This window comes from Amyelois transitella, chromosome 16, assembly GCF_032362555.1.
Source record: "Amyelois transitella isolate CPQ chromosome 16, ilAmyTran1.1, whole genome shotgun sequence".
Taxonomy (NCBI): Eukaryota; Metazoa; Arthropoda; class Insecta; order Lepidoptera; family Pyralidae; genus Amyelois; species Amyelois transitella.
Genome location: NC_083519.1, coordinates 4,347,259 through 4,370,602, shown reverse-complemented (window position 1 = coordinate 4,370,602; position 23,344 = coordinate 4,347,259). Strand labels below are relative to the sequence as shown.

Genomic DNA, 23,344 nt, shown 5'->3' with positions numbered 1-23,344 from the left:
ACATTAAGAAGAAACATTATGAATACAGTAAATATATATATAACTTATTCTTCTTACTATTATAACAAGAACTTGAATGTAAAAAAAAGTGATCCGACCTTTTCAGGATTGCACAAAAATTTTTGTTTTTCTTTGATTTTTAAATATACCTTATCTTTAATTATTAAAAATATTGAACGATAGATGTGGGCCGTCACTGTAAGGTACTCGTAGCATAAATTAATTTCTGCATCAAAATAACGGTTCTGACTGAGGTATGCAATCTGCTAACAACGGGTCAACAGTAGTTTACTTCACGCAACTCTAATGATAATTTTGACATGATTTAGAAGTCATATTTCATTGGTTTAACTTGTTTTTATAAAAACGCTACCTTTCTGTACTCTCATTAGGCTGTGACTGCATCTAATGCCGGGATTCCGCTATATATCAGTCAAAAACCGACCATCAATTACACTTAGGTGCAGTGCAAGTGAACAAACGAAAATAGTACTGGCCAGTTAGTGACCGGTGGATTGTTCGTGGCGCCTCTCATATTTTAAACTCGGTATAAAAAGTAAATAGTGTTTTAATAGACAGGAATAACAAAAAAGAAATTCAAATTAAAAAAAAAACTTCGCAATATAAATTTTACTATCCTTACAAAAAATCGAGCAAATGAGAATTTCACATAGGAATCTGAATAAATGAATTGCTTTCCGCTTTGAAAAATTTAAAGACATAAAAGCGGAACACATAATATAAGTACAAACACAGACTCAAAATCTGAAATAATTTTATCCGCTTGCCCAAAAATTATTTCTAAATTGATCAATTCATGAACCCGTAACAAGTTTACAGAAAAACCTCTTCACGTTTTGCAAGAACAGCGTAACAAAATGACTTTCAAAAATAAGTTGAACATTCTAAGTCGGGTTATGGAAAAAGGCAGTAACCTCGGTTATTCGCGAGAGCACTCCACGCGAGAGTCGTTAGGGCCACACAACACCGGCTGATTTTTTAATTGAAAAACTGCTTTTGTGACGTCACATTGTAAAACTTGCGATGTGGGGAGTTAATTTGCCGCTTTTACGGCGAAGACTTAAATTTTAAATCGGTCTTGCGACGTGAAGCGCAATTGTGATGTACTATGTACGAGTATTTTTCACTGAATTGGCATCGGACGATTTGACCAAAGTGGCTTTATAGGTACACTCCTACAAGTATTTTTGTGAACGCAGACACAAGAGTGTATGTGAGTATTTCTCAAAATAAATGTACGTAACGAAAAAGTAGTTACGAAATATTGTTACGAAATAGTCCTAAGATGCAACTAAATAGTAAACGTAAGGCTTATTACACAATGGCAAACAAAATACAATTTAATTCATTTATTTATATATATTATATGTTTACGTATATATTTTTCAAAGTTATTTATGTACCCGTTTATTTATTGTATACATATACATACATATTTTATAAGTGTGTGTGTACATATAAGTAATATATGTATAATAGTATAAAATAAAGTCCCTTCCCGCTCTGTCTGTCTGTCCCTATGTATGCTTATATCTTTAAAAGCACGCAACGGATTTTGATGCGGTTTTTTGTAATAGATACAGGGTTTCACCGGGAAGGTTTATAAGTACCCTGCGAAGCCGGAGAGGGCCGCTAGTATATCTATATATGTGTATGTAATATGTTTATGTATGTATATATAAAATTTTATACATATATTACTTAGATACTCGTATTATTATGTTATAGGGACCATTTATTTTATGGAGTTAAAAATAAAACAAGAGAGTATTCATTAACGTATTGTAATCAAATTACCAAGCTTTTTAAATTTTTAGTAGTACAATAGGTTTAAAAAAAAATTTTGGAATCGAAACAGTGTTTGTAATTTAAACATTTAAATTCGTAACTTTAATTTGAGTCAGTATCCTTTAGAGCTTTGTAAATTTCTTCCTTATCTTTATAATAATTAAAAACATTCTGTTTCATAATCGAAGTTCCTGATCTAAGTTTTTCAGACTTTGGTTTATTATTTCGTTTTGGTGCATTAATATAATTATTTAATGATAGGGGTTTCAGTGACTTATAAACCACTTTATTTTTCGTATCTTTATTTTCCAGTCTTTCGTCTTTGATAATAGTCAGTCCAGGTATTTTGCGTTTTATTTTGTGAGTATCTATAATTGGTATGACACTTTCATTGCTACCATTCTCATTTTCAGTGTTATTTTCTTTCGCATTATCCTTTTCTATTATCATATCATCAATATATATTATCATCAAAATAGTTTAAATTATATTCTGGTTCATTAAATATCGTTGCATCAAGCTTATATTCATCGTTCGTAACTAAAACTTCGTCACTTACTAAATTATCAAAGAAAATAATTGGCAGAGAATTCAAATCAGTTGATGATCTTTCTTCTCTGCGACTTTTTAAATCTTTACTAGATTGTTCTGTGTCATCTATTTGTCTTAATACATTCATTGTATCAATTGGATATTTTTCTTCTTTTATAAGTTGTTGGTGTTTTACTGTCTTTTTTCCAATGCCTTTTCCTTTATATTTTCTTGTTTCTTTGCCTTCTTGTGTAGAATATATTTCGTTTTCCGTAGTCAATCCTTCTGCCTTGTCGACTTTATTTTCGGGGTTATAGAAAGCACGATTTGCAGACATAAATCTTGATGAAGATAACGTTGTTACTTTTTCGTTTTCTGTAGGTTCTCGTTTCTTGCCTGTTTTCTTTTCCCATGAGTCCTGAAAAAATGTTCATTAAAGTTTGTTTTTAAATAAACGCTATAAGACATTTGTAATTTAAGGGATTTATTGTAGTATTTTACCTGTGTTTCCTTGTCTTTAAACCTAAATTGCGTTATCTCTTCAATATCAGAGACCAGATCAATTTTTACTTCTTGTTCAAAATTCTTCATAAAGTCTGTAACTTTATCATTGTCTTCATTTTCAAATTCCACATCTGAGTCCTGAAAAAAGTGTTCATTAAAGTTTGTTTTTAAGAAAAATGCTATGAGAAATTTGTAAATTTTGAATTTAAAGAGACTTATTTTAGTATTTTACCTGAGTTTCTCTATCTTTAAACCTTAAATGCGTTAGCTCTTCTATATCTGAAACTAGATCAACTTTCTCTACTTTTTTAAAATTCTTTATAAAGTCTGTAATTTTATCATCGCCTTCACTCTCAAATTCTACATCTCTCGGATCTAAATCATCATAATATCTTACACTGACGTCACTTTCCGTTGTAGTAGAACTATTTATTCTTTTGAATCTTTTTGCTGGTGTGTTCTGTATTTTTAAGGCGTTTCGTTTATTACGACATGGTACAGCTTTTGGCCCTGTTAGGTAGTTGGTGGGTAGAAGTTCGTGTTCTTTTGTGTGGTAACAGTCGCAACAGATGTTATTTTTTTTGCAATCAAAGCAGCTCAACAGTTTATATTTAATTTTCGTATTATCGTCGATTACGATTTGATGAATCTTCATTGTACCTTTTATGGGAATAACATTTTTAGGTATCATTTTCATCATATTTTGTATGTTATTTTCATTTATATAAAACATTTTTACTCTGCTGTTAATTAATAAATATTCATATGCTTCTTTTGCGTTGATTATGTCATTGCCATGTGAAATATGATTATCAAGTTGTCGTTTTAAAGCTCCACCAACCCCATCAGCTGGACCTTTGCCGTGTGAGGCTTCAAAGAAATTCCAAGTAGCATATTCATATTTATATTCTTTTATATTTTTTTGAAACAAGTAGAAATTATGTTTTTGGCGGTACTGCGTTGCTGGGCTATCAGAAAATATATGAATATTTTTTATGTTAAAGCCTTTGCATAGTTTCATTATTGGATCCAAATGAGCCCAGATTGCTCCAGGACCATGCTCATTACTTGGTGATACGGAGCATATCGATCGGGGATTCGCATTTTTCCTGTAAAGAACGCAAGTGTGCAATGTGACTTGATTCCGGGATCCTCCAAAGTGGACAGCCTAAATTTCTTCAGATTGCTTGCATGAAAAGTTTTCTGAAAAATCGCAAATCAATGCTGCTTCCTCTTCATCAAGGTTTTCAATACACTTTTTCCACGCCAAGTACTGATGCGAAACATTGAAGTAATGAGTTTTAAATTTTTGTATATCATCTTGAAATTCTTTAATTAATGTAGTCACTGTTCCTTTCACTATCTGTTTTAAATACTTCTTTGTCTGTTTTTCTTCTGATTTCTTTTTGCCAATTTTAGTATAGGTATACGTGCTCATTTTCCATTGGAGCCATTGCACGGGACTATCTTCACTTATCGTCAAATCAATAGCTAATTTCTTATCTTTGCATTCAGAACACTCGGAGTACATGCACTTGAAAGAATTGCTGCAACTTACATTTTTCATAAGTTCATCAATGTCAGATGTTTGAAGTAAACCTAGCTTCTTCAAAGATATTGCCTTAAACAATAAATTGCAATGCTTTATGCAAGCACAAGTATTCCTATCTTGAAGTCTTGGTTTCACAACAAAGAATGGTCGGAACCGATAAAAAGTTTGCAAAGATGCTTTACCACCTTCTGTCCTGTATTTTCTATAGAGCTTGTATATTGGTTCAATTAAATATCTCTTTTGTACTTTTTCTTTATTTCTCGTTATGCACTCTTTTTTCCCTGCGCTAGGTCTACTTACATCTTCTCTTGCAAAGAAATTTTGGATTTCTTTTTTATATTTCTTTCTCATTTGGTTACTTCCTTTTGTCGTCGTTCTGATTCTTCCTTTCAGGCCAAGAACATTAGAAATAGCTGTTTTTAATTTTTTTTTATTTGCAATTTCGTTTGTAGCTACCTTTTTTAGTATTGTCCTCTCTTTGGGATCTGCTTTATTAAACTCTGTCTTTAAAGAATCTGTAATTGTGTTTAGTAAAAGTAACTTCTTTTTCACCCTTTCTTTTTCTACCAGAGACACATTTGGTAAAACTTCTTTTATGAAACTATTTGATTTCGTTAATGGTGTGTCGTCACATTGTGGTGTTTTAGCAGTTGGTTCAATGGAAATAACGTCATTATTAGTCACAGTTTGTTGATGTAGTAGTTTTTTCAGATTGACCATTCGCTTTCTCATCCGATTACAGGCTTGCTTTAAATTCTTATTACGTCTTTTTAACTGATTATTTTCTTCAATTAGGTTTTTTAGTGTTTCCTTTAAGATTTTTGTATTAGAATAAGTGTTTTTTCTAACTTCTAATGTATTTTTGTCATGTGTGGTAAGGTTAGCCTTCTTTTTTCTTTCAGCTCTTTTAGCATTGGCTTGTCTCCACTTTTCTCGTAACTCTTCTTTTTCTTTTTCTGTAAGCATTTCCTTTTTCTTTTTGTTATTTTCTTTTATTTTTTCCAAATGCTTAACTCGAATTTTCTCATATTTTGCTGGCTTTTCCTTTTTTAGTTTTTCTCTGTAAGCTTTTTGCCTTTCGGCATTAGTTTTAGGTGGCATTCCTAAAATAAAATAAAGATATAAATGTTATGCTCACAAAGAAATCAAATCCCTACTTTTCTACTAATATTATACATGCGAATGTGTGTAGTATGTGTGATCATAAGTATGTTCTATTTCCACGACAAAAGGGTTGAAAAAATTTAGATAAAAAAATACACGATTTAGACAAAAACATACATGTCGCGGGCAGAGCCGCAGGGAACAGCTAGTGAGTTCATAAAATTCATAATTTTATGTAAACACACCATAACGTGTTGAAAATGGCTGCTCTACAGAATTAAGTGTCCTCAGCAGAAGTAGTATATCTTGAACTAGCCGCCCGCCTCGATTTACACTCGTGGTACATAAACATATTATACACTAAAACCTTCCTTTTAAACCGGGTCAAGGGCCTCCGACATGGTTTATATAACGACCACTGTCAAAGACAGCAACAGGGATCGCCGGTTTAACGTGCCCTCCGAAGCACGCATCATCTTTCTTATCAGACAATCAAATTTTGCAATGTCGTAATGCGACTGAAAACAACTTTTACAAAGTATGCTTTCCGTGGGATTCGAACCCACAACCTCCTCTTGTAAGGCGCACACCTTAACCACTCGTCTACGGAGGCAGTCAAGTCTTTTGCTGATGATGCACTATCATTACTAAGATCTATTTTTTATGAATTCGGCAGTGAATATTATCAGGTTGGAACTGTATGAACACAGCTTTATACTGTACTTTTTCGTAACGTTACGAAATTCATAAAAATCGTTACGAAATTGTAATAGAAATTTTACAAAACGAGGTTATAAAAAGGAAATTGTTTGTTATAAGCTGAAACTGCCAATATATAGGCTTTCCAAATGATATTACCACACGATTTATAAAAGATGAGTAAATCAAGACTTACCGTTATGTGAAAAAAGGCTGTTTTAATTCCTGTCACGAAATAGTATTCCCACTCAACAAAACACGTGTACATCTGATTTTCACAATAAATGTAATGGCGGAGACGTCAAACCAACAACCAATCAGAAAGCAGCTAGGGTTGCCCGTTTGAAAATTAAATTAATGCGTTCAGAAATTACTTGGAAGTAAAATAAAACGCAACTAAAGAGTAGTTACTAAAAAGTAAAATGACGCGACTCATTTATATTTTTTGCATTTAATTATGAATTTATTAAGCAACCCCATAGAAAATCACTTATTTTCAGTAACTACATTTCATGAAGAACCACAATACACAAAAATGCACAATATTCATGTTACAGTTCGCATTTTATGAAGTGTAAAAGTATGAGGTAGGTAGGGTGGCAATTCGATTTTTGTATGAATGGTAAAAAAACGTTATTTAAAAACTAAACGAAAAAAATAGTAATAATACGATTAAGCTGTTTATTTCACATTATTCTAAAGTTTAATAGTTATCCTACATTTTGGTGTATAAATTATTTCTATGATTAAATAAAAACGAATGTATTTTTCAAAATTTATCAAGGCACACTTTTTTTTTCCAGAATGTACATTTATTTTGAGAAATACTCATGTATTTCAGCATGTATTTCTTTTTGAGTTCTTCGCTCTGTTTATTCGTTTAATTGTTGGTATTCTTAATTCATACTTGCTTTCAATTGCCTGGTTCCTTTATTACAATTCAAAGTGTACTTTGGCTTACAACAGCAAAATAACAATCCTCTTAATTCCCTTTCCCGTGAGAATTTCCCGAGAATTCCTTTCTTAGTGTTCTCCTACACACCCCCAAAAATGTCATACATGCATAATTTTATCTTCTTACATAGCAGTTCGGTTGTACTTTGTCCGTCAGTTGGTCACGCAAGAATTTGATATTAAAGATTTAAATCAAGGAAGAGCATGGAAATAAGAGACTTCAGAACCGAAGAAGGATGAAGATCAAAGTATATTGTAAGAATTTTATTTTCAAATATATAATCTTTTAAGCTCTATTGTTTTGAGAAACAATGAAATCGATACAATAACTTGAAAACTATCGCACCCAACAATAAAGCTTTAGAATTCCTCTCTTTTCTTCTAACGAACAAAAGGTTTAATAAAACGCGAAGTATACTGCACTTTCAACTCCTGCACTCCAGTTAAGAAATTAATCCCTTGATAAGATAACTAACTGACTTAATACATACATACATATAATCCCGTATCCATCCCTTACGGGGAAGATAGAGCCAACAGTCTTGAAAAGTCTAAATGACTTAATGATGGAATTAATAATTTTAATAGTGACAGGTTGCTAGACCATCACCTTCAAGAAAATTTCATGACTATAAGTATGACTTGATTGACATACGCTCATACGTATGTTTTTCACTTTCCGACATACATTTATCCTGATTGTAGTTAATTAATTGATAAAAAGACATCACGCCCTTTTACGGTGAGGTAAAACATCTTGGGGAAACCTGCACATTCAGGCAAAATTATCGATGAAACAAAATGAGAGAAAGGTCACTGCCCAAAAAAAAAGGGATTTCTTATTTATTCATTTATGTACATCAAGGAAAATAAGAATTAAACTTAAAAAAAGTGGGAAAATCAGTACAAGGGCACTACTTATATCTAGAATAATTTCTTCTAGCAGGTCCTGTATATGAAGCGTATTTTCAAAGAATATTAAAGTTTAAGAATACTGTTATCTATATGCGATACTTAATACCTTTTATTCTATGCCACATTTCACATAGAGAATAGGCATTACTTTAAAAAACGTATGAAAATGAACAAAATAAACTTTCTCCAGAGAAATAAACGGATCAGAACACAGCCACCCTATTTTACTTGAATATAGTCTATGTTATAAGGGTGGCAGAGAAACACAGGTAAGTAAAGATGTATACACACTAAATCTGAAATTTATACAGTCGCCTTAAAAATAAATTTGATTGAATGTGAATTTAGATAGGTATCCATTATACATAGTTAGATTTAACGAATATATGAACATCGCAGAAAATCAACTTCTTTGCTCATCACACTTTTCACCGAATCACTGCAGTTCTTTAAATTATAAATATTTTTTAATACACATACTACTTTTTAGGTATAATAAGGTAAAGTTTTTAGCGGTGAAATTGCAACTGTGAACTAGAAGAGATAACTGGTTCATATAAGACAATCGATAAAAAAATAAATGATTATCTCAGACTATTATTACCGGGAAAGAGGCGTGATTTTATGTATGTATGTATGATTATCTGTATGATAGAAAAAAACATTTTTTCGGGCGTCGGTGTGAATGAGTCCTGAGAAAGGCATAGCAATCACGAATTTATAATCTCGCTGCCATCGTTTGTTTTCATTTTAAGATCCCCAATCCCCAAAATGCCTAGGGGAAAGCAAATTACGATGCTCCATGTAGAAATAAACACCCATTTAAATGGGGGGTCACAGGTAGGCTTTTGGGGGCATGTTTAAGTTTGTTTATAAGGATTAACTTTTTTTTATGTAATGATATTTTTTTTTATTATTTATTTAGTAATTCCTGCCTACGCCTCCGTAAAAGAGAATGATCATATTATGTTTGTATGTTTTTCCTATTGCTTTCTGAATAATTAGTTTCAAAAATAAACTCATCATGCAATAACGTACCTTTTTACATTTAAAGTATGCTTTGAATAGATGTATCAAAGTTATTAAATATGCTGTCTGCCTAACGTCGACCAGCTTTTGCAATTTTTGATATTGCAGTTTTAAAATGCCTTTTTATAATAATAATTGAGAATGAAAGTGCACCAAAGTTCATTAAGCAATCTTACGACGAGACCACATTACGGAAAAAAACGATCTCATTTTAATTTAAAAGCGGCTCGCTACTTTGCCTCAATTTTCTTCCAAGAATTTTCCGTGGTAAATTTAAACGTGGCTTCTCAACACAAGTTCATACGTAGCAAAAATTTAATCATTCAATACTTGATACTGGCATTAAAGTAAAATTTATAATAAAAAATGTGGATTCAGTAAATCATATACATACACATAAAGTTTTTTCCGCTCGGCGGTACTTGAACGGATAACGCGTATTTTGTTGTGCTCTGCATTATTTAATCTTTAAGGCTGAATAAATCAAGGACTGGAATTGGAATTGTGCGACGTGTTTTAGACAAAAGTGTAACCTTTACTGGAGTGAAAGTATTTCGCCAATATTCAATATACAACACAAGTTATAACGTGATTAGTTTCCAACATTTTATGTGACGCCCAGTTTTATGACCCGGACCTACCTCAACCTATCGCTCCGAACTCTGCGGTCGCATCGACGACGTACCTACCTGCAACTCGCCGGGGACCGTGAGTCATCACCGCTGCCAGCGGCGTCGTTGTTTTGATGCTATTGCTAGCTTTATACGCAAATATATAGATATTATTAATTTATTGGAAGAGTGCATAAGACGCCTCGAGGATTCGAACGAGCGTACATTATGGCTACTAATTGCAACGCTTGTGGTAAGTGCATTTTATCATTAAATTACATGAAATGTGGTAATTGCGAGGAAACATATGATCTAGAATGTCTCAACATACGTGTCGAGATCTTCCTTAAATTTGATGAACAGTATAAGGACAATTGGAACTGTCCCACATGCACATGCGCTCGACCTAAACTAGGGGACGCCACTACCCCGATTCGTTCGCTTAATAGTACTTATTCGGACGACAATGTTAACCAACACCGAGGCAGCCGCAATAAGCAGAATGCTTCCTCCGGAAGCAAGACAAATGATCCAACTGATTCGGACATATTGAAACTGATAAGACAAGATATTTTGGAGATAAAATCGCAACTTGTAACTGTGAATAGTACACTTTCACAAAAAATAATTGAGTACGATAGAAAGCTCGAGGATAAGGATCGGGAGATTAACTTCTTGAAAGCATCAATGGCGGAAATGCAGCGATCAATAAATACTCAGGAACAAAATAACCTTAAAAATGAACTGGAAATTGTTGGAATCCCCGAACAACAGTCAGAAAATTTAATGCATTTAGTGTTGGTGACTTCTAAAAAGCTGGGAGTTGATCTACAAGATTCAGATATCGATCACGTGCATAGAGCTGGAGCACCGCATAATCGTTCAGAGACGACTAGCGAACTAAAATCAAGACCACTAGTTGTGAAATTAGTTCGCAAAAATAAAAGAGACGAGTTGCTAGCGGCTGCAAAAACTAGGAGGGGTCTAACGTCACAAGATATTGTTAGCGGAACATCTGCGAATCTGTATTTCAACGAGCGTCTGACAAAAACTAACCGCAAACTCTTCGGAGAGACGAGAAAACGAGCAAGTCAGCATAAGTTTCGTTTCTGCTGGATTCGCAACGGCAGCATATTTGTCCGGAAGGCAGCCAATACAAAAGACAGGAAGTTTCCGGCAGTCGCTATCAGCTCACAAGAGGATCTCGACAGACTTTTCAGTGAAGTGGTTGTCTCTAATAAAGAAGCCAGCTCTCATCAACCTATCTCATAGTTTTCTGATCAGCAGTGTATTGGTTAATTATATTTTTCTTCGCTTTCTGACTTCACTGTTGCATTCAATTGTTAAATATCAAACTCAACGAATTCAACTCTACTGCTTATATATTAAAAATGGTAAAGAATTACCCTGTCTATATACCTTACATAATTACTACGAACAGTTTCGCTATTTTCTCTGCCTTGTGGACATGTATCTCATTGGAATCCAGCACCCTCCATAACATATTTACAATGTCTCAATTTGATGTTTTAAATAATATTGATAGTTCATTTAACATTGTGTGCCACAGGGTAGAAAATGCTGAAGATTGTAAGAATTTTATTTCTAAATATAAACTTAAAATACTGAACTTTAATATTAGAAGTATTAATCATAATTTTGATAGTTTCCTGATACTTCTTGGAAGGCTGAATATTGTCTTTGACGTAATCGTACTCACGGAGTGTTGGATTAGCGACGGCTCAGTGATCGGTCAAATTAACGGTTTTTCCTCCTTTTCTTCAACCAAATATATCAATAAATGTGGTGGTGTTGTAATCTATGTTAAAAACTGCTGGAGTCCTATTGTTAGTGAACCCGATCTACAGGATGCAATGTGTGTACAGGTTCATATTCCAAATTGTTTGACCCTATTGGGTATTTATCGTTCGCCGTCGTTTAGTGACACTACTAACTTTATTAATTCTTTAGAATCTGTTGTTGGGAGTATGACTAAGAGTCCTTGCAATATTATTACAGGGGATATAAACATAGACATTTTAAAAATGGACATTGGTTCAGAATACCTAAATATGATGTCGGAACTTGGCTATAGAACAGCTATAGACAAACCTACACGTAAAGATCTATCATGTCTGGATCACTTCTTTACTACGCTAAAGGAAGCTTGTGAATCTGTGGTGTGCTCCTCCGCAGTAACAGATCATGATTTATTGATTCTAGGAATTAATTCAAGAAGACCTGTCCAGTCTAGTCCGACGGTTCGGTCTCGAGTGCGTATTGATTATGGAGCCGTAAATGAGGACCTACAAAAAGCCACCTGGTCTGACGTTTTAAATGTAACTTGTCCAAATGAAGCTGCCAGGGTTTTCATGTCTATAATTTCCGAGTCTATTGGCATTCACTCGCGTGTCATTCAAATCAGTCGCTCAAAGCATACCTTAAAGCCCTGGATGACCCCGGGCTTAATAAAATGTTCTATTCATAGAGATAAACTACACATGGATGCTCGGAAAAATCCTAATGACCCTGTAAAACAGCTCGTCTACAAGCGCTATCGAAATTTCTATCAGGATCTTCTTCGCAAACTTAAAAGGCAACATGAACAAAATGAAATTGAACGTCACAAAAACAACCCTAACAAATTATGGAATACAATCAAAGAAATAGCTTACTCTCAGTCCTCCAAAAATAATGCACAAAACCTGGGTGAAATAAAAGAAAATCCATTAGAATCCTTAAACTATTGCAATAACTTCTTTGCTGATATTGGGCAGCAACTCGCAAATCAAATTTTAGATCGACTTCATGAAACTCAGGATTCCCTTGCAGCTAAGATCAAATCTTCAAACCCTTTTTATTCTTTCTTCTTTCATCCCACAAACACAGAACAAGTAGACGGGTTGATCTCTCAACTTAAAGAATATTGTGCCCCGGGACTGGACAGCATTACCAATGGTCTCATTAAATACATAAAACCGTATATCCTGCACCCACTCACACACATTTTTAACTTAAGTCTATCCACTGGATCTTTCCCCGATATCTGGAAGATTGCAGCAGTCATTCCTATACACAAATCTGGACCATCTGATGATCCCAACAACTTCAGACCCATTTCGCTTTTAAGTGTTTTTTCTAAATTACTAGAAAGAATAGTAAATGCCCAACTGGTGCAATTTCTGGAATCACACAAAATCTTATCTAGCCAACAATTCGGCTTTAGACAGGGTAGATCTACCGAAGACGCAGTCACACTTTTGACAACATTAACAGCAAATCATCTCGACCAGGGAAGAAAATGCGCGGGCGTTTTCCTGGATCTGACAAAGGCGTTCGACACGGTGTCTATTCCAATCCTTTTGAGTAAACTAGAGTCTATAGGAATCAAAGGTATTTGTCTAGACTGGTTTCGCAGTTATCTCACCGAACGAAGACAATGCACTAAAGTGAGCTCCTTTGTCAGTGACTCCAGGGAAACAACTTTTGGAGTACCTCAAGGCAGCATTTTGGGCCCGACTCTCTTCTTAATTTACTTGAATGATCTGTCTTCATTGAGTTTGTCAAGGGCTGATATAATTAACTACGCCGACGACACTGTCATTCTTTTTCACGGGGACTCGTGGACTAGTGTATTTCATTCATTGCAAAGTGGCTTGAATGAAATAATGTCTTGGCTAGATAATAACCTCCTATCTCTTAATGTAGCTAAAACAAAAATGATTTGTTTTCACAAAACAGCCGCTTCCGCACCGAAATCAGTTCCGGAAATGGTGAGACATGTTTGCTGTCAAGATTCAGGTGATCGAATGACAACGGTTTGCACTTGTGATCGTATAATGAGAACTCAGTCCATTAAATACTTGGGTATTATTATTGACGAAAAATTGAACTTCAATAACCACATTACTGAAACGTCTAAAAGAATAAGAAAGATAGTATACGTAATGAGAGTACTTCGTGATGTAGCATCACCCCAGTTGCTTAAGACTATTTATTTTGCTTTATGTCAATCAGTGCTAACGTATTGTATCCTTGCTTGGGGTGGAGCGGCTGCTTCCCATCTTATATACTTAGAGAGAGCACAACGTAGTGTGCTAAAAGTAATGATCAAGAAACCTCGCCGCTACTCCACGGATCAGTTATTTGAAGAAACCAAGGTTTTAAATGTCAGACGATTTTATATATTTAAAGTTATTTCTCTTACACATAAAGAAACCCTCAAATCACCTAACTACGAACGTATGTGCAGAAGACGAATATTCAGACTACCACAAAAATTGGTTAATACAGCATTTGCAAAAAGATTTAGTCCGTATTTAAAGCCCTTCATGTATAATAAATTTAATAGGGTATGTAGAATCCATAATGTCTTTGACCAAAGCAAAATTTAAAATCAAAACCGAATTGTTGAATTGGTCCTACATAACCACAGAAGCTTTTAGCAAAAGCGTGTGGTAAATGTAGTTATTATCACTATATTTAATGCATGCTTACTTACCATAATTATAATATCGTACCGATGTTCTTTAGTCCGCTTTAACTCTGACTGTTAATCCCATCTTGAAAGGTTACCCACGAAACAGGCTTAGCCTAGTGTGGGAATCTTTGTTAATACTGTGTAGCATGTTTTGTTTCTGTCCAAGTTTAGATATTAAGTACTTTTATTTACTTTTATGTCTTCCTTTTGTATGGAATGTATGTAACATGTTTTCTTTTAGGCCAATAAAGATTTTTATTATTATTATTATTATTATAAGTAATGTCGACATCTTTCCACTAGTCACGATCCATATGTAACCATCTTCACAAAAATTAAGAGTTTGTTCACATGAAAAGAACTTGAAATGCTTTACTAATTTTCCTATAAATTAAACTATGAGTAGATACCTACATTTTGTATATCTTCATATGCCCATTAATAAATACTTGTAGGTTAAAATTTTCTGGTCCCTCATTATTTTATAATACTACTTGAAGGCTTGTCTCACAGAGAGTAAACTTCGAGACAATGCAACCTTCAAAGTGGCAGCTAATTAATTGTTCTGCAGTAACAATCGGTAACAAGCGAACTTGGGGCATTCAACTAGTAACAAGACAGGCTAGAAAGTTATACCTTTATTATTTTACCTACGTGATGTAAATAGAATCGCTACTTAGAAATACCAGGATCTGAGTTCGATTTGGCAGGCAGGTTTGGCTGTGTGACAGGTCTATGGAGATAGTTACTTCATACATAATAACAATATAACACTGTTTTTTTTTAATTATTTTTCTGAAATTTACAACATAGACCCGATGTGTATTGTTTCGCAATGTACTTATACGAACTTCTTCGTCCTTGCCTTAGTCTCACCTCTCTGGAGAGGATTCCGGTGCGCCCTTGACGATGATTCTTGGATTAGGTAAGTCAGGCTTTAACATAAAGCGTTCACTTTATTATATGTCATGTTTACATTCATTTGCGATGATAACAGTAAAGGTAGCGATTCGTCTGATCCAGCTGTCAAAGTGTTAAGACGATACGTATTGGTGGTAAAAGTTCTTCATCAGTTGAGATCAGCTGTGATTGTTTAAAACGATCGGAAGGTTGTTCTGAATGTTAGAACTTTAAACCCGATATCTCTGCGGTAATAATGTAACAGTTTGAGCAATGTTGCATTTCGGCGCATAATTGCTGACATATTCCAATCCGAGGCATTAACGCATTTCAACCACGATGCTCTTGGATTAGAATTTCACGCAATCGTTCGACGATTGAAAGTCAAAAATTTTAATATCTATAATCAAATATTCAGGCACTAAGTGAGTGTCATCGATCATATTTTAGGCGGTCTTCTACACAGCGCTCAAAATACTTTAATAGTATATCTATGTAAAAGTCTTCAATAAAACTAAAGTACAAGTCGCCCTTTTTCCCAACTAACAGGGTCTGGAAACCCTAATTAGTATCCCTACAAAGGGATGGTTAATCAGGGCAAGCACACTTTCAACGTTAGTAACTAAGTACGCATCGGAAAAGTTTTTGCGGCGCCTCTCGCTTGTTTCTAAAAGTTTACCGAAAAAGGTTCGTCTGTTACATGTTGAAACTTGTCTGTTTGTAATCCCCTAGTTAGGAAAAGTTCTCTAGGTCTCCTATGTGTGTGTGTTAGTTATGTGACAACTTAGTTTTCATCTTTTTTTTATAATCGGTTCAGTATTTCAGAAGAATATCCTTACAAAACAAACAATAAGTTACAAAGTTAACTTTTATTGTCATTGCTTGCCTACTACATCTAGAAAAAGCAACCTTTGAAAACCAATTTAACTCTCCCATGCATACGATAGCGTACAGTTACTTAGTTTGCGTACTTTAAGTTAAAGGAAGTGGGAAGTTTTTATTCAAAGCGCTGGGTTTCCGTAGTTTTCAGTAACAAAACAAAACTTATGTATTCACTACTTGTTCGCTTATCCTGCCCCGTAGTATGGCACGCGCGACGCCGTTCTTATCGCGCAAAAGAAGAAGTATCCCTGTTGCGGTTTTTATTATGACGTAAAACGGGACAGTGATAGCCTTCCCGTTTTTACTACATATATCTTGAGCTGGTTTAAAGCAAGGAAAGGTACCTAATGTATTTTTTGAATATTTTCTACCCACATACGGCCTCTGCTTTGAAAATTTCACAAAGATCAGATCATTGAATACAAAATAAAATAATTGAACACGTATTTCATACTTATAAAACGAAGTATAGTTTAAACAAAAACGCGCGTGCCACTTAATATTCTTCATGATTGGGCGTGTAATTGATAGTCTTGTTGGAAACACATAGTTTGCGGCAATTCCCGCCAATTGCCCGAGGTCGTTGTATCAGGATGCTCTAATTGCAGTGTATCGGATACCTTTGCAGCTAACTGATTAGTTCTGAGATATAATGTTACCTATATCGACCTTTATATCTGACACTAACTGTTGCCTGCGACTTTGTCTATGTGAAACTAAGTTTTAATGTACTCAAAGTGAAAAAGGTGACCTTGTATTGAAGAGCTGGAAAGTTTATCAACAAATTTGACAAAACCGCATTTAAATGGTTCATCGGTTGATTATGTATTAATATGGATGGATATATGTACTTATCTAACCTTCATAATAACATAATGGTTTTATGAATTGCTATAAGTTCTTTTTATTTGTCAGTCTTTTCAATGTATAGTTTATACACATCTTTTGTTTAGCAATAAGAATGTGGTAGTTGAATTCAGATTAGAAAGGGGATCCATTCACGAGCCCTATAGCTTAGTGGTAAAGCGGTCTTAATAAAGTTACATGGGTTCAATCCCCAGCCTTGCTTGTTTATTATATAATTATGTAGTTATTTGTTTTTAAATATGGCACAACACAAATTTAACTTGTTCAGGGGATATAATCTGTGCAATTCTGCGTTTTTCATTTATTTACTTGAAAAAAATATTTATTCTATTAAGCCGTGTGGTTCCGGGTACTTCAGAATAGCACCACTCCATATCTTTCCCATTGATGTCGTCAAAGTGGACAAGGGAAAAGCTAATAAACTTGGGATTCTGCTCTAAATTTCCAAGACAGTTTGCTCTGTCTTCCCCGCGTGGGGTATAGACGTGATTATAAATATGTATGTATTTACAGATCCTTTGTTTAGTTTACCGCGACACATAACAAAGATAATTAAACACATGACATATGGCTATTGCTATTATCAGTAACCATTCATAAGGCCTGCAATGGCCTGCATTATATCGGAATCAACATTGATATGATTCAATGTATTACATGCATTGTATCGTTAATTTTCATTGCTAATAATAAATTAAGTTGAAACAGTTGATGTCTATTTTTGTAATGAAGCAAAATTTTTTTCGCTTTAAAATGTTTCTATGTTTTTGAGGTCAACAATTGACTATGTCTACCCCGCACGGGATAAGAACGTGTCCATATGTACATTAATTATATTATCATTTAAAAAAATATAAAGATATCTTAAATTGATTGCTGGTTTTGATAAATTTTTTTACACGCTTTGGTTTTAACATGAAGCATATTCCGTTATACATACCTATATTTCGCAAAGTTTACAACCATACCGCCTTGAAACTTTTTCATGCACTAGCCTTTTTAAGCCTTCAGTCGACTTCTGCGACTGTCTTACTATAATAAATGTTATTTCAAAAGCTATGCTTTGGCATATCTTAGCCTTTGTACTAAATCCTCTATTCTCCTTCGAATTATTCCAGCTTATTCTACAATTAAATTTAGAATTAATAGTACCCTCAGGGATTCCTTTAATGCTGTTGAACAACTTTGCAGCTCGACTAGCAAAGGTCTTTAGAATAATCTCCAAAGTTATGTCTAACTGCAGTAACACTGGACACAACATTTCTAGCAATATAAATAAACAAAGTTTTATTCTTACTTGTAGGAATTTGTTTCCATTACAATATGGTTTTACAGAAAGTTTATACTCATAGCTGATGTAAATACAAGTTGAGCGTTGACAACACAAAGCTATAGAATTATCACACTCACTTTTGTTGAAATATAATGAGGAAACTTTGTGGCATACTCTGAATATAAACTTTTTTAGAACATTGTGTAATGTTTTCTAAAACTCCCTATATTTAATTTTATTTCCATACATTTTACTTAGTTTTGCCTTATTCACTTTTTGCTTTAAGAATTGCAGTAAGACTGTACTGTGTCATTGAAGAGTGTATTTCTAGATAAACCCAATTAGAATATTACTGCAGTCGAAGGTGAGAGAAAATGTCATATGACATCCATTTCAACTGCATTATGCAACAGTTTAAGGTGCAATGTTTTAATCATTCTTGAATGGGCATTATCATTACTCGTATGTAATATCCTGCCTAAGAAATCATTTTGTTAACGAAGAAGGTTGAGAACATTAGCGCTAAATTTTTATATGAAACTACTGCTGGACTGATTAAATATTTCCACCTTGGCCGTTCGGAAACGGCCCGAATCAAGCGTCTTCCTGCAACTTTAATAAGGTCATTGTAAGGACCATAAGGTGGGTAATTTCCCCCCTCAATAAAGATTATGACAATGAAATAAAGATACTAAGTTACGCCCAAGATGCAAGGCCACACGGAACTATCGCCTACAACTGACATTCAATGGTAGTTTACCTTCGGCCATCGCATCGGCCACTTTCGCCCGACATTTGGGTTGCCCTTCAAAACTGCTTACCTGGAACAAATAAGATTTAAAAATAAGTAAGTACATTTTACAGAGTACGGGTAAAGAAACGTTAAAAGATTTAAGAGTTTATATAGTGAAGAAGGCAGCACGTACTTTCATGGATCAGTTTCGATACTGATTCCCTGAAATATAAAAACATTTCGTAAAACGCGTTCTGCGAGTACTTCTTTTTTTCCCAACAAAAATTCACTTTTGTTCACATGAAGACACATTTACTATTCAGAGATGTATTTTTAAAAACGGATTTTAAAATATTCAGCACGCCCCTGAGCCATAAATAAAGTAGCCGCAAGTTTCCTGCCGTGCCGCCAAACAATGAAGTTGGAAATACTGAAAAAACAACACCCAAAACTGAGCACGACAAGTTGGAAACATTGCTGAACAGATGTTTTGGTATGACCAAAATATGCTCTGATTGAATCTACTTGGTCAAAACAATGTTATTTTTTATCCATACTAACTTAAATACATTATAAATGCGGATGTCTGTCTATTTGTCCGTTACCCTTTCGGCTATGACGGCTAAATCACTAGACAGATTTTGATACAATTTTGTATGTGTTGTAAAATGTTATTTAAGAGCTATGAATAAAAAACAAGAAATAAAGACGTTCATTATTTCTTGTTTCATCATGTTTGTTCATTCAAAGACAAATTTCTCTGCCGCCAAAAATCCGGACAATAAGAGGCAGACTAAAGAAATCCAGGCTTGGCGACGCTCATGACAACATGCAGAACACGGACTTAACTTTATTACTTATAAGGCATGTCGAAAAGCGAACCTCTAGCCACAAAGCAAAGAGGATATAAAGGCTGCTCCTTAAGCAGTAGAACATACATTTGTACAATAAGGCCACTTATACAATAACAAAGTTATTTCTTGCATTTGCGCAAATTTATAATTTTGATATCAAAACGTTATACTTATCCTTAAGGCATTTTGAATTGCGTGCAATTTAAAATGCGATGTGAATCGCTCATTATATTCACCCAACCACAATTTCAACGCGTTTGGATCACAAAACGGTCTTTTAAACTTTTTAAGTCATGCAATAGGGGAAAATAAATTGTAACCTTAAACATGCAAATCTTTTGGAATGCCTAAAAAAAAGTGTAAAACCCTTTTTTTTAACCACTAGAGCAAACATAGTCAACCTACGAATATAATATTTGCTGTTAAAAATGGATCCTTAAGCGTTTAATACTTACCTAAGTCAACTTCGTTAATAATATACTACTAAATTATGACCGCAACTTATAAATTATTATTTTTATTTTGTCAGTTTCCATGACAATGTGCCGTATGGTTCCGGTACTTAAGAATAAGACCACTCCAAAAAAAAGGCTCACTCGTAAAAGGCGACTAAGGGTATAGGACCACATTCGTATAGCTTCCATGCTGGTCTGATACGAGTAGCGTAGAAAACCCATAGCGGATCCCAACTGCAAGTTGTTAAAGTCAATCAAGGAAATAATTATTATCTTAAGATTCTTCTTTAAGGCGATGTGCTAGCAACCTATCAATATTTGAATCTCAATTCCATCATTGCCATAAAGCTGAACGTAGCATTTCGTATTTTCAAGACTGTTGGCTACCCTGTAATGGAATACCTAAAGATATCACAAAATTGCCATAGACATACATACATATATAGTGTATGTCAATTGTTGGGTATCACTTCTTATCACTTTTCGTGTAACCCAACATATTTTTACAGTAAATCAAAATATTATTTTCTTAACTACCTAAAAAATTTATCAGTATAGATCTTAGCAAGTGAAAAGCGTAGTGTCCCCTTGTGATAAACAGGCGTAATGTTATACATACATATATGTAAAATTAACTATGTAAAATTTATTGCACTCGATGACCTATCAAAATTTAACCATGCAAGCGACGGGCGCGGACAAAATGCAACACGTATCAGTTTTCGGTCGCTAGTTTCGTTTTTTCAGACGCCCGAATGGCGAGCGTTCCGTGTCACGTAATATTGAAGAATGTCCGGTGGCACGGTGTCGCTTTGACTCAAAAGGGTTACCCGGTGACTGGCAATCGGCGATAGAAATGCTACATATTTTTGTTTGTTTAGAACATTAAATCCTTTGAAACGTGTTACCGTATTGTTTGTTTAACTGGTTTGTCAGTCTATTTGTTCATATAATATTCAATGATGCTCATTTTTCCAGAAAAAAATAAAAGACAAAATTTAAGTACTTAACTTTACTTATTTATATGCTCTGAAAAGTTTTCAAGCACGTCACGTGATTGTCAATTTTTCTATGCCCGTTTGAGTAAGGAATATTTGCCCTTTAGCGCCACTTACGATTTTAATTATGTATATAGTCAAACTGGATGGCGAGAAACTCACGTATCGCAATACAATACATGACATAAAATGTAACAGCCCTCTCTGTGGTCAGTCGTGCATTGAGCGACAAAACCAGTAAACGAGTATTCAATACCGATGTAACTCAATTTTCCCGCTTGGCAAACAAACAAATTGGAATTCTCGACGCCAGGTACCCGCTTGTTATTTAATTATTGTCTTAATGAACAGCAAAAGGCTTAATTAACTCGTCCGAACTTTGCCACTTAATGGAAAGACTGCAAAGTGTCTTTCTCAAAACATATTGCTTTCAAAATCCCAATATTGTGATTCATATCACGCGCCGCGCTTTGATAAGGGTAAACGAATTACTTAGAAAATGATTCGAATAAATTCCCTAGGTTCGATGAAGTATTACCGAGAAAGGTTATATTTTGGTCCCAAAAACGTCTGTCAAACATGAATATGTGATGTATATATACAGTGCTATTAACCATTCTGTATTTGTGAAATAAATATACCTAAAATACCAATCTATAAAGATCATAATATAAGTCTTTCAAAACACCAACAGTACTTGTATAACATAAACATTTCTTCAGCACATTTACAAGCTGTCTTTAGTTGACGTTAGGGCCAACACTTGAGAATCCTGTCAAGGTATAATGTATTATTAAAACGTTAAGTATCTCCTTAACTAAAAATAAAATTATGTTAAAAAGGGTTAAATATCTCCAAGAGAATATCTTTGCTTCATCTTTCTTTGAGCAAAATAAATATCGCCGATGATTTATCTAACCCAAATCACATTTAGAAAGATAACCGAATAAATCGCAGAGGTTTATAATGATTCTATTTTTATATAGTCATCATCCTCTTTTAATTCCTTCCGGTTACATCCTCAGCTCTCTAAAGAGAAGCCAGGGTTGCGTCCATAACTACGGTCTGATTTTGTAAAAACAGATGCGCCATAATGACCACTTGGAATAGTGTACACTTTGCAAAATGTTTTTAGGTGAATGCTCATTTTGCAAAACACACGTTATACATTAGACTTCTTTTGAAAAACACTCTCTGTCTTTATCTTACTTTGACTACAACAGCTGATAATGCAATTGCGATTGCATTATAAAAGACACCGATAGAGGAAGAGTTAATAAACATTTACCTAATATAAGACTGCAAGAACTTCATTACGTTTTTTACCATTCCTTGCAAAAATACTGAACATTAGTTTAAATGAAAGCTTTTGTTTATTCAGTAAAACGTTATTACTGCGTCCGCTCGGTGAAACCTGATTACCTCGTTAGTTATAGTGCCAGAAGTCCGTATTTCATTTAAATATTCCTGAGCAAATAAACACTAAGTACTTTGCGACATTGAGACAAAAGATTAATGTTTTCTGAATAAATTTAGGTTGATTACGTAGATAGTACTTTGAGTTTCAGTTTCAATACGATTTTTCCTGATAAATCTGATCTTTGATAGACAGTGGTCCACCCGTAGTCATTCGTTAAATAAACTTTTTGGGTGAATAAACATTAGTATAAAGATTTCTCAAATAATATATTTATGAAAGAGAAAATCACTTTTACAAAATGCCTTTCATTGCTTCTGTCATTCTTGTGCCTTTTAACTAAAACAAGTATAAACAAAATTATTTATGTAAACATAAGTCATTTAAACCTACATCATGGAAGAACAACTGCTCACTTATGTTTACGTGAGTTACTAAGTTCACAACGCATGAATTGCTAGCTTACTCTGAGAGACAACTCCCTTGAATAATTACTGTTGTATTACTGTAAATCAACCAAAACTCAGTTCACAAACTGTGTAATGTTACCACGAAATAGTTTTGAATAACTTCGTATCTCGGCGTCGAAAGGGATTTAACTTTTGAACATAAGTTCAATGTGTGTGATGTGTTAATGACATATAATATGTTTTGCACTTTGTAGTTTAGATAGGGTGTCTTATTTGATCGTCCACAGTAATTTGCCTTTTGATTTCACTTTTGTCGTACATTAATCTTCAACTAAAATAGTTTTTAGAATAAAGTCTGTAAATTTGT

The 23,344-nt window shown here is 34.1% G+C and overlaps 3 protein-coding genes across 9 annotated transcripts in view; all 3 read right to left on the bottom strand.

The window, feature by feature from the left end:
* Nucleotides 1–23,344, bottom strand: part of LOC106129677 (furin-like protease 1) — a 162,705-nt gene that overhangs the window by 82,935 nt on the left and 56,426 nt on the right. The gene's annotated exons all lie outside the window — the stretch shown is intronic.
* LOC132902619 (uncharacterized) lies at nucleotides 1,790–4,003 on the bottom strand. The gene is made up of 3 exons (XM_060948491.1): nucleotides 3,077–4,003; nucleotides 2,842–2,982; nucleotides 1,790–2,758 (listed from the first exon to the last, which is right to left on the bottom strand). Exons 1-3 carry the CDS (start codon nucleotides 3,863–3,865, stop codon nucleotides 2,264–2,266), a joined length of 1,425 nt encoding a protein of 474 aa, XP_060804474.1. The 5' UTR covers nucleotides 3,866–4,003; the 3' UTR covers nucleotides 1,790–2,263.
* On the bottom strand, nucleotides 4,013–7,028 carry LOC132902659 (uncharacterized). The gene is made up of 2 exons (XM_060948618.1): nucleotides 6,396–7,028; nucleotides 4,013–5,499 (listed from the first exon to the last, which is right to left on the bottom strand). Exon 2 carries the CDS (start codon nucleotides 5,495–5,497, stop codon nucleotides 4,013–4,015), a length of 1,485 nt encoding a protein of 494 aa, XP_060804601.1. The 5' UTR covers nucleotides 5,498–5,499; nucleotides 6,396–7,028.